The 15440-nt window shown below is 36.6% G+C and overlaps 1 protein-coding gene across 1 annotated transcript; it reads right to left on the bottom strand.

Moving 5' to 3' along the window:
* Positions 1–2205: 2205 nt before the first annotated feature.
* On the bottom strand, positions 2206–15050 carry tyrp1b (tyrosinase-related protein 1b). Its single transcript, XM_067403333.1, has 8 exons — positions 15012–15050; positions 12518–12873; positions 12060–12382; positions 10034–10238; positions 7689–7856; positions 7337–7516; positions 7039–7188; positions 2206–2405 (listed from the first exon to the last, which is right to left on the bottom strand). Exons 2-8 carry the CDS (start codon positions 12870–12872, stop codon positions 2206–2208), a joined length of 1581 nt encoding a protein of 526 aa, XP_067259434.1. The 5' UTR covers position 12873; positions 15012–15050.
* Positions 15051–15440: the final 390 nt, after the last annotated feature.

Below are 15440 nucleotides of genomic sequence, written 5' to 3'. Positions count from 1 at the left end.
CCATCTCATTAGATGTGCTTTAGAGGGTTTGACAACAACAAAAACTATTTTTTTTGCCAAAGTGTTCAATGCTACTAAACTAATGCGAATGTGCGGATATATAAAAGTGGCTATAAGTTGCCAGTGTGGAGTCAATACTGGCCCAAATTGATCTTGCATTCATTGGCAAAACATGCTTTCTTTTGCGACCATTTCATAAAACACTACATGTGTAGCGTTTTTTTTTTTTTCTTTCCTTTTTTAGACTTGTTTTTTGTTGCTAAAAAACAAATGAACAAGACCAGGTGACCTCGGCTGAGGACATTTAGATAATGTAGAACGCTATTGCCAAAATATTCTTATCTTTCCCTTTTTTTATTTTTTTATTTGTTTTTAGATCTACTAGAACTGTTTTCTTTCGCATTGTTTGTTTAAGGCTTTTTGGCATTGTTGTATTTATAGAGGTAGTTTAATAAAGCATTTTCAAAAAGAAGAGTGTGATCTGTGGTCATTCTTTGCTCTCTTTTCAAACAAAATTATATTACTAACACTAGTAGCAATTTTTAAAAATGTAAAAAACTTTAATTTTAATATTTTGAACTTAACTTTTGTTTTAAAAATGCCTGTTTTGACAATTATCAGATAATGTAAAGTTCATTACATATTACAGACAATGAGAGTCTTTTTCAATTGAAGATGTCTTTTGGTGATGAACGATGTCGTCAAGTGTACCAAATGGTTTTAACTATACAGCAGGGGTGCCAAATCCTGTTCCTGAAAAGCTGCAAAGTCTGGTTTCAACTCTATTCCAACATTTAATATTCTGTAAACATTAAGTATTCCTGAAAATCTTAATTAATCAGGTGTGTTTGATTAGGTTTAGAACTGAACTTTGTAAGAAGGTGTGTCCTAGAATAGGATTGAGCACCCCTGAACTAATGTGAAATTTAAACATTCAGTGCTGTTTGTATCACTAGGGGGCAGCAATGCAGAGGGACAAGATGAAGGTTTAAAGTGATAGGATGGGATCTAAGCACCTGTGTTATCATAATATGGCTGAAACTGTTAACATGTACATTGAGTGCAATGAGGTTGTTCGTTTTCTTTGTCTCAGGAAGCTACTAAGTAGCAGTGTAAAACCTGACATGGCTCGCTGAATTGGTTATTATTGCCACTCCTATAAATATGTGCAAGGTCAGCCAAGAGGAAATAGGCTTTATTTAATGTGTTTTTCTTTGTAAATAGGGTGACATAAGGAGAAGTGGGATAAATGTTTCATGATTGATTGCCCTTTAAATATCAGCAGAAAATCAAATGTTAATAGTTGCCACAAGGGTAGTTGTCATTTCAAATGTTTTCATTTGCATCACAATCATGCACAAAAGTGGATATGATCAAGCTTCAAGCAAATGGAAATGCTCCTCTTAACATAACCACAAGCCTCCACGCAGAATACAAATCACTTACACAAAACATTTATGGTAATTTTTACTTATTTTAATTTTTGAATGATAATTCCAATATGTATTTTTCCAATATTGCAAAATTATTTGTGAGGGTCTGTCGTCCTACTTTATTTGACCACTTTTTGTTCTGGACACTTTGTACTGATGGATGGTTATTAATCATGACACTTATGGCATCACATGAACCATGTAATATAATAATTTGGGTCTGTGAATGAGGATGTGGATACTATCAGGAATTTTATATTTATGGTAACTTCTTGGAGGAGTTTTTTTTTTTTCTTGGAAAAATAATTTATGTACTGTAGGCTATATATAAAATTTACTTAGAACTGTAACATTGACACTCCTTGAAAGCTGGTTTTGTTGCAGTTCCTGCAGAATTGTCTGCACTGTTAAATCAAATTGAAAGTACACAAAAATGAAACTTAAATGAATTTTAAATCTTTTTTATCAGAGTAATATAAAAGAGGTCACACTGTACAATAACCTTAAGTCATGTGTTCATAGGGCATTCATAAGCACTGTATAAACTCAAGGCGACACATTGAACAAGGGCGCATATGACGGTATTTTCAATGTCTCGCTGGACATGAAAAATATGATAAATAAATAGTCATAAATTAAGCCCCTGTGTCCACAAATTTTTACAATGCTTTTGAACGCTAATAATTCATAATTCAAACTCCTCCAGTACAGGGTGGATGCACAGTGTGCAATAATAAAAGTGTTTAAGATATGTGTTTTTTTAGTTCCTCAGTCACACCACAGACTGAGAAGCATGGCGCTCATCCTCTGAGTAACGCCTGAACTGTTCCCCTAGCAACGGCTCCAGGCCTTCAGCTGAGCGGTAAGAGCGCGCCCGAACAGCACACCCGATGACTCCACCCACCACAGCCACAACAAGCACCACGGCAACAATCGCTATGGTGATGATCTCTGAAACAGTGTATGACCGTGCTGGGGAGGGAGAGAGAGAGATTTTTGTTTATATGCATCACACCACAAATGTGCTCTTGAACACTACAAATTAACTGCATTTTTTAATTGTACAAATGTGGTGGCTACCACTGCTCTCAGTGCATCTTTGATGTTGGTTTGCTAACGGCCCTTAAACCGGTGTTGTGATAAATCGGGTCTTCCCTTGAAATTTGGACTCCATCAGGACCCCAAGCGATCCCAATGATTTAAAGAACTTTTAATGAGTACTCTCTTTACTGTGATTCCTGCAATATCCAGCCTGATTTCATGAGAAAACGTATTCTACAAAGTGGCAATTTAGTATGAATTTGTATGATACAGAAATGTAAGATTTTTAGAAAAAAAGTATGGCATGAAGGTCCATCCCTAACCCCACCCCTAAACCTAACCATCAGTGGGACGTAACAAAAAGATGGTGCACTCATATTACTATGGCAGAATAAGTCCCGCCTTCTAAATAAAAGAATCAATCGCTGATTGTTAAAGTCATTGCATCACTGAAGCAGCAGTTTTAGAAGATCCAGTTGCTATAGAAACAGTCGATGTTCTGAGGTGTGCGCTTAGGACTGCACATGCGCATTGGCTGTTAGCATTTTAGCACTTCTGGTTCCATCGTCCCAAAGTCAATGGGTTTTTTTAATGGGTTTTTGGTTAAATGGCTGAAATATGGTCCCTGGTTAACACAAGCTCAAAATACTTTCATATTTTATTCTACGACATAAAATACATCAGTATTAAAGGGTTAGTTCACTCAAAAATTAAAATGCTGTCATTTATTACTCACCCTCATGCCGTTCCACACCCGTAAGACCTTCGTTCATCTTCGGAACACAAATTAAGATATTTTAGTTGAAATCCGATGGCTCCGTGAGGCCTGCATAGGGAGCAATGACATTTCCTCTCTCAAGATCCATTAATGTACTAAAAACAAATTTAAATCGGTTCATGTGAGTACAGTGGTTCAATATTAATATTATAAAAAAAATAAACTTATTTAGTGATGGCCGATTTCAAAACATTGCTTCAGGAAGCTTTGGAGCAAATGAATCAGTGTATCGAATATGATTCAGATTGCGTATCAAATTGCCAACGGCTGAAATCACGTGACTTTTGTGCTCCGAACAGAAAATTCGATACACTGATTCATTTATGATCCGAAGCTTCCTGAAGCAGTTTTTTGAAATTGGCCATCACTTTATAAATCGTTATTTTGTTTTTTTGGCACACCAAAATATTCTTGTTGCTTTATAATATTAATATTGAACCACTGTACTCACATGAACTGATTTAAATATGTTTTTAGTACCTTTATGGATCTTGAGAGAGGAAATTTCATTGCTCCCTATGAAGGCCTCAGGCCGTGTGTCCACCTAAGCGTTTTTTCCAGCTGCTAGCATACTTTTTCAATTGTTTTCAATGGGAACGCCGCGTTTTTTTCACGCTCAAGCGCTGAGAGCTGGGCGTTTTTTACAGGTCGCCTCGAGTTGAAGAATGTTCAACTTTGAGTGAAGCGCTGCGCTCATCACTGTCACTTTTTAGCCAGCCATCCAATCAGAGTGAAGAAGGGGCGGGACAAATACAACTCCGCTCATAGACGGGCGTTTTAAGCAGAGCGCCTAGCGTTTTCAGCTGGCTAAAAATGCTTAGGTGGACACACGGCCTCACTGCCATTGGATTTCAACTAAAATATCTTAATTTGTGTTCCGAAGATTAACAAAGGTCTTACAGGTGTGGAATGGCATGAGGGTAAGTAATTAATGACAGAATTTTCATTTTTGGATGAACTAACCCTTTAACCTACCTGTGATTTTTTTAAGCTGTTACATGTCTTGAAAATGACAGTTGCTAACAAGTGGCTAAATCGGACTACAGAGGCTGTCGGTGACATTAAATGTCATCACTCAAAAGCTCAGTCCGCTTTTACAGCCTATTTATGCTTATAACTGTGCTCTTACAAACTATTTTAATTCAAACTTTTAGGGAAAATGTCTTTAGATAAAGACTGAAAGAGTTGTCGGAAGCTTAGTGTTGGGGACGTTGAAACCGTGCGACTGTGGTGTAGTTCATTTATAGCAAAGACTATATATACAGAAAGATGGTTCACAAGATGGTTCACTTCTATTAGTTATGAATGGGAGAAACTGCAACACGCAATATGGTGGAATATGTCCCGCCTTCTAAGTAAAAGAGCCAATTGCTGATTGATAAAGTCATTGCGTCACTGCAGCTGCCATTAGAGGCTCCATAGAAACCTGAGAGTCGCGCTTAGGACTGCACATGAGCAGTGGCTCATCTAGCCTGAAAAAAAAGAAGCTTTTTAACGTTATTTGAGCATAAGAAACAACATTTATGGGACAGTTCATGTCAGATTTAATTGCTGATTAGAAATATGTTATTTAATTGTGAGTTTGCCAAGCAGTTTTTGAGATTTCAGGATTCCCCCATTCAAATAGATAGGATTTGGTCTTGGATGCCCAAAATAGCTGTCCGGAGGCGTTGCAAATATGGCCACCGAGTAATGTTTGGTATAACTAGTATTAACTGTATAGACGATAAGATTTGCCATGATAATGGTGGAAGAAGCAGGTGAACATTTCTTCCGCCTAATGGACTGTGCACAACAAATCAATGGCTTCCGATGATTTCACTTTTAAAATGGCTTAAATATTATCCCTTAAACAGGCAATGTACACCACAAGATACATACTCTTTAGTCTCTTGTAGGAGGCATGGTCCTACTTTGTATTAAGTGGCCTTAACTACTATGTACTTACATCAAAAAATAAGTACAATGTACTTATTGGGTTCATATTGAATTGCAAAACACTTTTGCTGCTATTGAGTTGGGATACGGGTAAGGTTAGGGAAAGCTTTGGTGGTATGGGTAGGGGTAAGGTGTAAGGGATGGGTCAACAGTGTAATTATAAATGTAATTACAGAAATTAATTATAGATGTAATTACATGCAGGTGTTTTTAAAATATAAGTACAATGTAAAAACATGTATGTACACAATAAGTGTATTGTATCAAATGATTAATTAAAATGTAAGTACATAGTAGTTAAGGCCACTTAATATAAAGGGGGACCGGAGGCATGAGAAAGATTTTTTCACCCAATACTTATTATTATTATTATTATTATATTTGAGTCTCTTTTGAGTATGTGGGTCATATTCAATGGTTCAATGTGCTCATTTTGTCAGCCTGACCTAAAACCAACACATTCGCTCATGGTGCTAGACATTCTGACTTTGCGGAAAGTAGATATTAATCTTACTTTTCTTCAGTAAAAAAGCAATAAAACTGCTAATAATAATTTTGAACATTGTCTAAAGATGCTGAAAAAGAAAATTAAGTCATACTTTGTTCATGCTGTTATTTGAAACATCTGTATCCCCTGAGATACACTGCCAGATTAGGGTAAGAAAAAAGGTTAATCCAAAATATTGACAATCTATGTATTTTGAGTTTAAAAATGGCACAAATGTTAATATTCAAACTGATATTATTATTTAGTTGACTACATTTTCAACTTGATATTTTCTAGAACAGGGGGTAGCTAACCCTGCTCCTAGAGGGCTGGCATCCTTCAGAGTTTAGCTCCAACCCCAATCAAACACACCAAAATCTGCAAAAAGTCTTCAGATTTACTTTGAAACTACAGCCATGTGTGTTTGATTAGGACTGGAGCTTAACTCTGCAGGACAGTGGCCCTTAAACCAGCCCTAAGGTTGAAGATGAGACAGTTCAACAGTGTAAAAACACAAGAATGCCTTGATTTTAAGACACTTAGACATGTCATGCATGCACCATATTTTGCATATTACATATTTTTTGTATCACTTAATACAGAAATATTTATCTTTGGCTTAGTAATACCTTAATAGGGCAACATATCCTGGGAGATACAGCTCATAAAATGTCTAGATTATATAAAAATGTGCCATTAAATGATTTTTGCTGATCATTTTTCACTCTTGCCTGCTTAAGGGTTATTTTACTGTTGCAAAACAAACAGGGGACTTGGGACTTTTTTGCTGACACTTTTGAGTATTTTATTAAGTGAGTCATGATGTACTGTCATTATACTGAATTCACCCAACCAGATGTTAATCTACTTTTGTGTTGCGCAGAAAAATGAAAAAGGTGTGAGCAAATGTTGACAATTTTCTTCTTTGGGTGAACTACTCCTTAAAGTAACCTAACTTATCCATTTCAAGTTAATTAATAAAGCTTTCCAGAAATGAATGTTCATATGGTTTATGGGTTTATAATGGATTTTTTTTTTTTTTTTGCCGTGTGCGCTATGCAGAAGCTGTTCCAACATGTTCGTGGATCAACATTTCAATTAACCAATCATATCACATACAGATTATGTAAGTTTAGGCTTACAACCAGGGTTATGGGGTTCTACATCAGTGTTATTCACATATCATTCCCCTCTTATTTTAGGGGAAACATATGGGTAGGGTTAGGTTTAGGGGTAGGGATAGGGATAGGACTAAATTATCGGACCGGAATGTTGTTCCAGGATCAACAAAATACGTTGACCCGGGAATGTGTCTAACTCTGCAAAATCAGGATGTGTGTATGCTATGACCCATCACTCACTTGGCCACTGAACCTCATAGGTGTAGCCCAGGTTGTCTGGGGCGGTGACAAACATTTCAGCATTTCTGATTGGTGGCCAGAATGGGACCATGTTGAACTCTCTGTTGTGACCAATCGGAGCATTTTCCTCAGGATAGATCACTGTTCCTGCTGCATAAGCACAGATAACACTGGTTATGATGCAGCTGAAACATGAAACTCTTTTTGATTATGTATGTATGTACTGTATATATGTATGTGTGTGTGTGTGTGTGTGTGTGTGTGTGTGTGTGTGTGTGTGTGTGTGTGTGTGTTTTACCAGCAGTATGCCTCTGAAGCCATTCATCAAAGATGGCATCAGTGAACGTGTGAAGCAGGACAAAGATGGGGTCGTTTGGTGACAGGTGAGTCTGTCCACCTGTGCCATTTAGAAACAAATGAGCCAGGTTGTGCAGACTCCTCACTACTGGGTCATAGTTTCCCTGAGGAGCACTGTAACCTAGTGACACAACAGATCACCAATTAAAAGTCTCACTTCTCCAAAATGCTGTGAAGAGTTCATGCAGGTGGTTGCCTGTTTAGTGTGCAAGTCTCTTTGTTTGTGGTTCCAAACATATTTCAAAAACCTTTTTTAAGAAATACTGTTATCTGCAGCTGTGTGTGTTTCATACCCTCAATAGTGTTCCTGAAACTCTGAGAAGAAGTCGAGTAATACGGTGGCGTGTCGAAAGTGTTCAGCTCTAGACAGTCAATGACATCCTGTGGTTCTGGTAACCTCTGAACCATGGGTCGAGCCACATTACCAGCAGGGTTTCTTCTGATTGGACTTGACTCCGTACCTGAATACACACCAGGCAGAGGAGGTAAATACTGATAACTTATACATTTTCATGTTCTTTTTTTTTTTGTTGTCAGAATTTATTCATTTGCTTGAAAATACATTAAAATGCAATTTAAATACACTGACTTGAATATGCCTCTTCAGTAATGGGCATGTTTTTAATTTCTGAATCCAAAATAATTAAAATAATAATCGGAATATGTAAGTATTGTACTTATTTGAATGTTTACATTTGATTCTGAATGAGTTTGAGGCTGTGCTCCGAGGCTAACGGCTAATGCTACACTGTTGGAGAGATTTATAAAGAATGAAGTTCTAACGACGGCTCTTGTCTCCGTGAATACAGTAAGAAACGATGGTAACTTTAACCACATTTAACAGTACATTAGCAAAATGCTAACTAAACATTTAGAAAGACCATGTCAGTTATTATTTCTGCCATTCTTCACTATTGTTCTTGCTTGCTTACCTAGTCTGATGATTCAGCTGTGCACATCCAGACGTTAATACTGGCTGCCCTTGTGTAATGCCTTGAACATGAGCTGGCATATGCAAATATTGGGGGCGTACATATTAATGATCCCGACTGTTACATAACAGTCAGTGTTATCTTGAGATTCGCCTGTTCTTCAGAGGTCTTTTAAACAAATGAGATTTACATAAGAAGGAGGAAACAATGGTGTTTGAGACTCACTGTATGTCATTTCCATGTACTGAACTCTTGTTATTTAACTATGCCAAGGTAAATTCAATTTTTAATTTTAGAGCACCTTTAAGAGTCGCATAAATTGTATAAAGGAGCAACTTTTTTCTTAGGAAAAATATTTGAATATTTTAACAAAGCTGCTTAACTGCTTATCAATATTTGAATAAAATTGTCAGCCAAATCATGTGGTGTGACCAATACAGTCAAATGGTCCAAATGACAAGGAGTAAAATAATAATAATATATTTAAAAAATGAAAATGACCCCTTAAAGACCATCATGACTGTGTGTCAAGGTCAAAGTCTCTTAAATATCAAATAACATTTTTATGATACAATTCAAGATTTGTTCAGGCTGTAATTGTTATGTGGTGCAACTCCCCAAAAACATAAGGATGTTAATGAATTATTAATACATAGTATTTGTAAAAACTACTTTTATCTTAAAAAATATATTTAAATTAGGACGTAGACACTCACATATGTGACCCTGGACCACAAAACCAGGGGTCAATTAAGGGTTAATTTTTTGAAAGCTGAATAAATAATCTTTCCATTGATGTATGGTTTGTTAAGACAATATTTGGCTGAGATACAACTATTTGATAATCTGGAATCTGAGGGTGCAAAATATCTAAATATTGAGAAAATCGACTTTAAAGTTGTCCAAATGACGTCCTTATCAATGCATATCCACTCACAAAAATAAATGTTTGATATATTTACGGTAGGAAATTCACAAAATATCTTCATGGAACATGATCGTTACTTAAAGATTTTTGACATAAAACAAAAATCAATAATTTTGACCCATACAATGTATTGTTGGCTATTGCTACAAATATACCCGTGCAACTTGTTGACTGGTTTTGTGGTCCAGGGTCACATACATTCAAGGTATTTTTACTAGTTGCACCACATGGCATTTAAAGTTATTAAGTTAAACATTCGTGAAAATGGAACTTTTTTCAAAACCACATAATGAATAAAAATTTTTTTTTAAAGAACCTTAGCATGTTTTAAACTATACTTTTTTCATTGTGATCTGTCATGTCTTTAGCCAATGAGCCAAATGTCTTCATGAGGTCCCGCAGACAATGAGAAAGAAGCATCATAAGATTGAATATTATACTATTCAGTTTGTCTGCAATCGTGAGTCACGTACTTGCAAATACTATCACATGATCATAATCATTTTGCCCATATAAGGTTTGATCTTTCTTCTGAGCTCTCGAAATGCCTCAAAGGATTAGTTCAAACAGCATGTGAGCAGTCTTAGGTCTTGGAATGCATGTGTGCGTGTGTGTCTTACTGTTGCAGATGGTCTCCAATGTCTCACACTCCCCCACACTCTCACAGATCTCCCACCGGGGAGAGGACACAAAATTAAACGTGTGTTTCTGCAGTATTCTGTGTATATGTGTTTGTGTGATGTGTGTGTTACTGGTATGTTGTGCGAGTGTGTCGTACTGTTGCAGATGGTCCCCAGTGTCTCATACTCCTCCACACTCTCACAGATGACTCTCCACTGAGAGAACACAGAGTTGGAACTGATGCCATTGGTGTCAAAGCTGCTTCTGGCTCCCAGCAGGTCATCAGTGCAGATATCACACTCGCTGCCTCCTATAGCAAAGTTCCAGTACGGCAGGGCAAACGACGGGTCCCCCAGCATGTCCTGTACACACACACATACATATCCCCAACAAGTCCCATTAGCTGATCTTTCTTTCAATGGGGAATAGTTGGTATTTCTGTGCAGTGCACAAGATAATAAGACTTAAATTGATTTTTCTGGAGTAAAGCATAAATATAACAAAACTTTAGAGATTTATGCTTAAAGCAATGAAACAAATTAATGGATCTTATTATCTCACACAGTTTTTAGTTCTCAAGAAAATTTTGTTCCAAGGATATTTGGATAGTTTTACTGGACAACAACAGAAAAATACTGATTAAAAATGAAATTATTTAAAATAAATGTTGCAGTTTTTCTACTAAAGTAGACACACATTTCTACCACATCTCAGCTTTTTCAAGTCATATTTATGAGATAAAAAGTCATAATCATAAAAGTCAAAATGATTGCATAATTATTGCAAAATCAAAGTAATTTTTATCTTCATAATATAACTTTATAACCCCAAAAAAATAAATTTCTCTCATCAGTTATTCCCCTTCATGTAATTCCAAACCAGTATGACTGACTTTCTTCCACTGAATACAAATGAAACCTTAAAGACCCCCTGTGATGAAAATCAAGTTTTTAATGTTGTTCGTTAATGTCTGTCTGGTGTTTTAATATGCTTTAAGACAAAACATGTGCAAATTCATACGTCAACACCATTGCTGAGTATTTTCTCTTTAAAACTGCAGTAAACCAAAGACAGTCTCAAACTCACGGTTTGAAAACGCTTGTGTTTCTGACGTCACAAACTACCTTGTAACCAATCACGTCAACGTGCCGGTGGGCTTTAACATATCATTAACTGACCGCGCAAGGGAGTCTCAAAAGAAGGTTATATCGGCATATTTTTCTGTTGATATGAAAAATCAACAATATGGCGGGTGTATGATGTATATTATGATGTTATGGAGAATATGCCTTTCTCCACTGAGTTGTTCAAAGCGTTTCTAAGGATACTGATTGTTAGAAGGCAGCTGTCTGACTCGTGAATGTGAACATGGTTTGTATAACATTAGCAACACATTATTAGCTGTTTGGTAACGTAGTCAAGCAAAACGCTAATCATATTAATTACCGTTATATGTCCAACGTTGTAAAAAGCGATACCATTGTGCAGCGTTTTCCTCAGTAATTAGTTGAACGAGTGGGTCTCGTCTCGTCTCGAGCTCGTGCAAGTGAGTGGAGGCGGGGCTAATTATCATATTCATAGATCCATGTATATTAAATGAGGCAAGGGTGTAGAGTTACATTCAAGCTATTTTAAGGCATTAAGAATTTTTTTCGCAGGAAAAAAAAAACATTTTAAATATGTAATTTTGGTGATCAAAGATTAGTTTTAAGGGATATAATTATTGAATACAGGGGGACTTTAAAAAATGTATTGTTTACACTTTTCTACTATCTTTCGAGCTTTAAAAAGAACATCAAACCATCATAAAAGTGGCTTAAACTACTTCTGTGTACTTTCCAAGTCTCTGAAACATATGATAACCTCATATAATAAACAGATTAAAATTTAAGTCATAATCAACACATCCCGTTTCTCATCCCGTCTGTATAACTTAACTTAAGACATAGGGCATGAGTCATATTAACTACTTTTATGATACTTTTTGAGTCCTTTTTGAAGCTTAAAAGATCCAGTCTTCATTCATTACATTTGCATGGAAAAGAGAGACCAGTGCCTTCCTTAAAATATCTCCTTCCATGTTCCATGAAAGAAGAAAGTCATAGTTTTGGAAATACGTGGCATTATTTAATAGGTTTTCTTATGTCTATTTCCTGCTGTGTAATTATCATTATCATGATCACCTGCATGTCTCTCTCCAGTTGCAACAGGTGGTACCGGTGCCAAGTGACAAATCCTGGTCCTTCGTGAGAGAAATCCACACCTCCGAAGCTCTGCTGACCTGGACCCATGTAAGTCTTACTGACCGAATAGTAGTGGGTCCAGACAAAGTAATTATAGATGGTGATGTTCTCAAATTGAGCACTTGCTCCATCAGGCCCCAAAATCTCCTGATAGCGACGGGTGCAGATAACAAGGTCAGGATGGACGGTTCTTTTAGCCTGGTCCAGAGCGTTCACAAAGGCTCTTTTCTCATCTGTAGACATCTGCATGACGTTACGTCGCACTGGTAACACAAACAGACTCAGGTGAGAAAGTAAGCAAAGCATACAAACATCACATGCATTGTATGTGTTTGCAATGCACATTTGTGTGTGCAGCGTGAACATGTGTATTTGAGCGTGTGGATGTTTATCCTCACCCACGGTGATTCTTTGATCACAGTTTGGCCCTGTCAGACCATGCCGGCATCGCCCACAGTTAAATCCACTGAAGTTGCCGTTGCATTGGCAGGTTCTGTTAAAGAACCGCAGTGGCCATCGTTCTCTATCATCCCGCCCATCGTGAGGATACTGAGGCCCGTGTGGGCGGCGGTCAGCGGTAATTGACACGCATTGACCTCTGCCAGTGCTGGATCCACACTCATCATTGGGCAGTCCAGTAGGTGATGGGCAGCAGGTGCCACTCTGCAGACCTTCTGGTGTCACACACTGACGTGGGAACTGAGCGTGCGTCAGCACAACGCACATTAGCACTAAACACACACTCTTCCACATCCTGGAAAGATATATATGGACCCGCATGCATTAAAATATGCTTAGTTCACCCAAAAATGACAATTTTGTTACTAAACCTCTTGCCATTACAAACCTCTATGACTTCCTTTATTCTATGAAACACAACAGATGTTGAACAGAATGAGAATCACACAGGTTTGGAGCAGCATGAGCAGTGTTGGGGGTAACGCATTACAAGGAACATGAGTTATGTAATCAGATTACTTTTTCCAAGTAACACATTACTTTTAAATTTACGACATGTTCCCCATGTTGATAGAAATCAGGAGTAAGTGCAGAGGTGTTGTGTGTGAACATGATGGTTATTGCAGATCTAGACTGTTAGAATGCGTTTACTCATCTCACTTGAAGACTGTGAAATGCAAACTCAATGTTATGCAAACCTGCAATAATTAAATATGTTAAATAACACAAATATACTTTATGTATTTAATCTCACTTTATTAACCAATGTCTTTGCTGATGAATTTGCATTTCCTTTAGCCTGAGGTTTATTCATTTCACTTTGGTTTGAACTTTTCCTATTAAAAAACACAAGTAAGCCCAGCCCAGGTGAGAAAAAGTAACACAAAAGTAATGTAATGCATTACTTTCCATAAAAAGTAACTAAGTAATGCAGTTAGTTACTTTTTCAGGGAGAAACGCTATATTGTAACGCATTACTTTCAAAAGTAACTTTCCCCAACATTGAGCATGAGGGTGAGTCAGTTAGTTTTTGAGGATGAAGTATCCCTTTAAAATGGCATAGATTGTGCAAATTAAGTTATTTAACATGGCCAGCGTCTATCGATCATAAAAATATGCAGTGCTTTTCAATTATCCATGCAGCTTGTACTTGTAATATTGGCAAACTATTTAAAAAAAAAAAAGTTACACTTTATTTCGATGGTCCACTTCAGCTAATCTACTGACTATAGGTAACTTTGCAACTACCTGTCAACTAACTCTCATTAGAGTACTAGTAGACTGTTAGGTTAGGGTTTGGGTAAGTAAAATAATTTGACATGTAGTTTCAAAGTTACTTATAGTCAGTAGAATGTCTGTCGGGGGACCATTAAAATAAAGTGTTAGCAGATATTAAGCAGACAGTAATAATCTCTTAATACTGACATGTAGTTGTAAAGTTACTTATAGTAAGTAGAGTCTCTAAAATGGACCATTGAAAAAAGTGTTACAAGAAAAACCTTTTTTTACAAAAAATATTTATCAGTATTTTTGTCTCATTTCCAAGAAAAGATACATTACCTAATCATAAGACAACAAATTAAATGTAGACGCAAACTGCATGGGATTTTAAAATTTTTTTTTATTTTTTTTTTATATATATATTTTTAATTAATAGATAATTACCCTGCTGGAACTTTTTCTTGTTTTAAGCATAAACTTTACAAACTTTTACTAGATATATGCTTAAAACAAGGAATCAAATTTAAATTGTAAGCATTGTAATTTTAATTTCTTTTTTTTCGCAGTTAAATTGAATAAATTACATGTGAAGAGAAAATTATTTGATCATAAAGCATTATGGTTTTGCTTCGGGAAAAAGAGTAACCCACTCTTAACCCACAATATGCAAAAGAAATGGTAAAGAAGCTGGTAAAGCTTTTGAGATCAGTGCAAGAAAAAAAATGCAGAGTAAGATTCATCCTTACTGCAGAAGATCTGAAAAATGTAAGAAATGTATTACCCTGTCAGAGAGAAACAATAGAAAGCAACAGTTGAATTTCTCTCTCTCTCTCTCTCTTTTTTTTTTTTTTTTGAAGTAGTAGGCTTGCAGTTGTATAACAGCCTTCTAGAAGCATCTAAGTTATAGACTTCACAACCTCAAACTGTCTAACTTGCTGACTATGTCCTCAGAGTAAACCCACACATAGATCGTGTTAATGGTTCATACAAAACAAAATAATGTATTTCCTTTATCGATTTGTCATCTTGACTCGTATGATAGCAAAAAGAACCTGACAATAAATCACATACATTTAACTCACACTGTTATAGCTTCATTAATTCTCAAATGATTTATTAAACAACAATTCATCCATGTCATGCCCTAGTGGGCCAGAATGTCTTCAAACAATGCAGTGATATAAAGTGTAAAAAATAGTTAAAAGTTTGTACCTTATATCATCCGTTCTCTCTTTTCTGCCCCACTCTTTCTCTCACACACACTAGTGCCCCCCTGTGCTGCCCCCTGGCCAACTCTTTTATACTTACACCCCTCCTGACTGCACTCATCTCTCTGATCCCTCCATCCCGTGATCAGCAGCCAGCAGAGGGAGGGAGAGGAGAGAGAGTAAGGGTAAAGACAGAGTCCACAACGTTCTTACCTCTTCAATGAATGTAGCTGTTCATTTGCGTATATTGGTTTGACATTTATAAAGGTCTGATAGATCAGTGGTCTTTGCTTTCATAACAGGCAAAAAAGTGGACTGAAGCAAACCATTTATGAAAGAAAAGACACATGTCTCATGTCTGTTACGATAAGGTTGTGCAGGAAAGATAGGAAGACATAACATTTGAATCGTTTTTAATTCCGGGAACTTTCAA

This window comes from Chanodichthys erythropterus, chromosome 12 (genome assembly GCF_024489055.1).
Source record: "Chanodichthys erythropterus isolate Z2021 chromosome 12, ASM2448905v1, whole genome shotgun sequence".
Classification (NCBI taxonomy): domain Eukaryota; kingdom Metazoa; phylum Chordata; class Actinopteri; order Cypriniformes; family Xenocyprididae; genus Chanodichthys; species Chanodichthys erythropterus.
This window is presented reverse-complemented; position numbering and strand designations above follow the sequence as displayed.

Coding starts and splice junctions, on each gene's coding strand:
- tyrp1b (XM_067403333.1), bottom strand. CDS start 12,872: ATGTGGAAGAGTGTGTGTTTAGTGCTAATGTGCGTTGTGCTGACGCAC. Junction 7,517..7,688: donor TTTCAGGAACACTATTGAGG/GTATGAAACACA, acceptor TTGTGTCACTAG/GTTACAGTGCTCCTCAGGGA. Junction 2,406..7,038: donor CTATGAGGTTCAGTGGCCAA/GTGAGTGATGGG, acceptor CTCCCTCCCCAG/CACGGTCATACACTGTTTCA.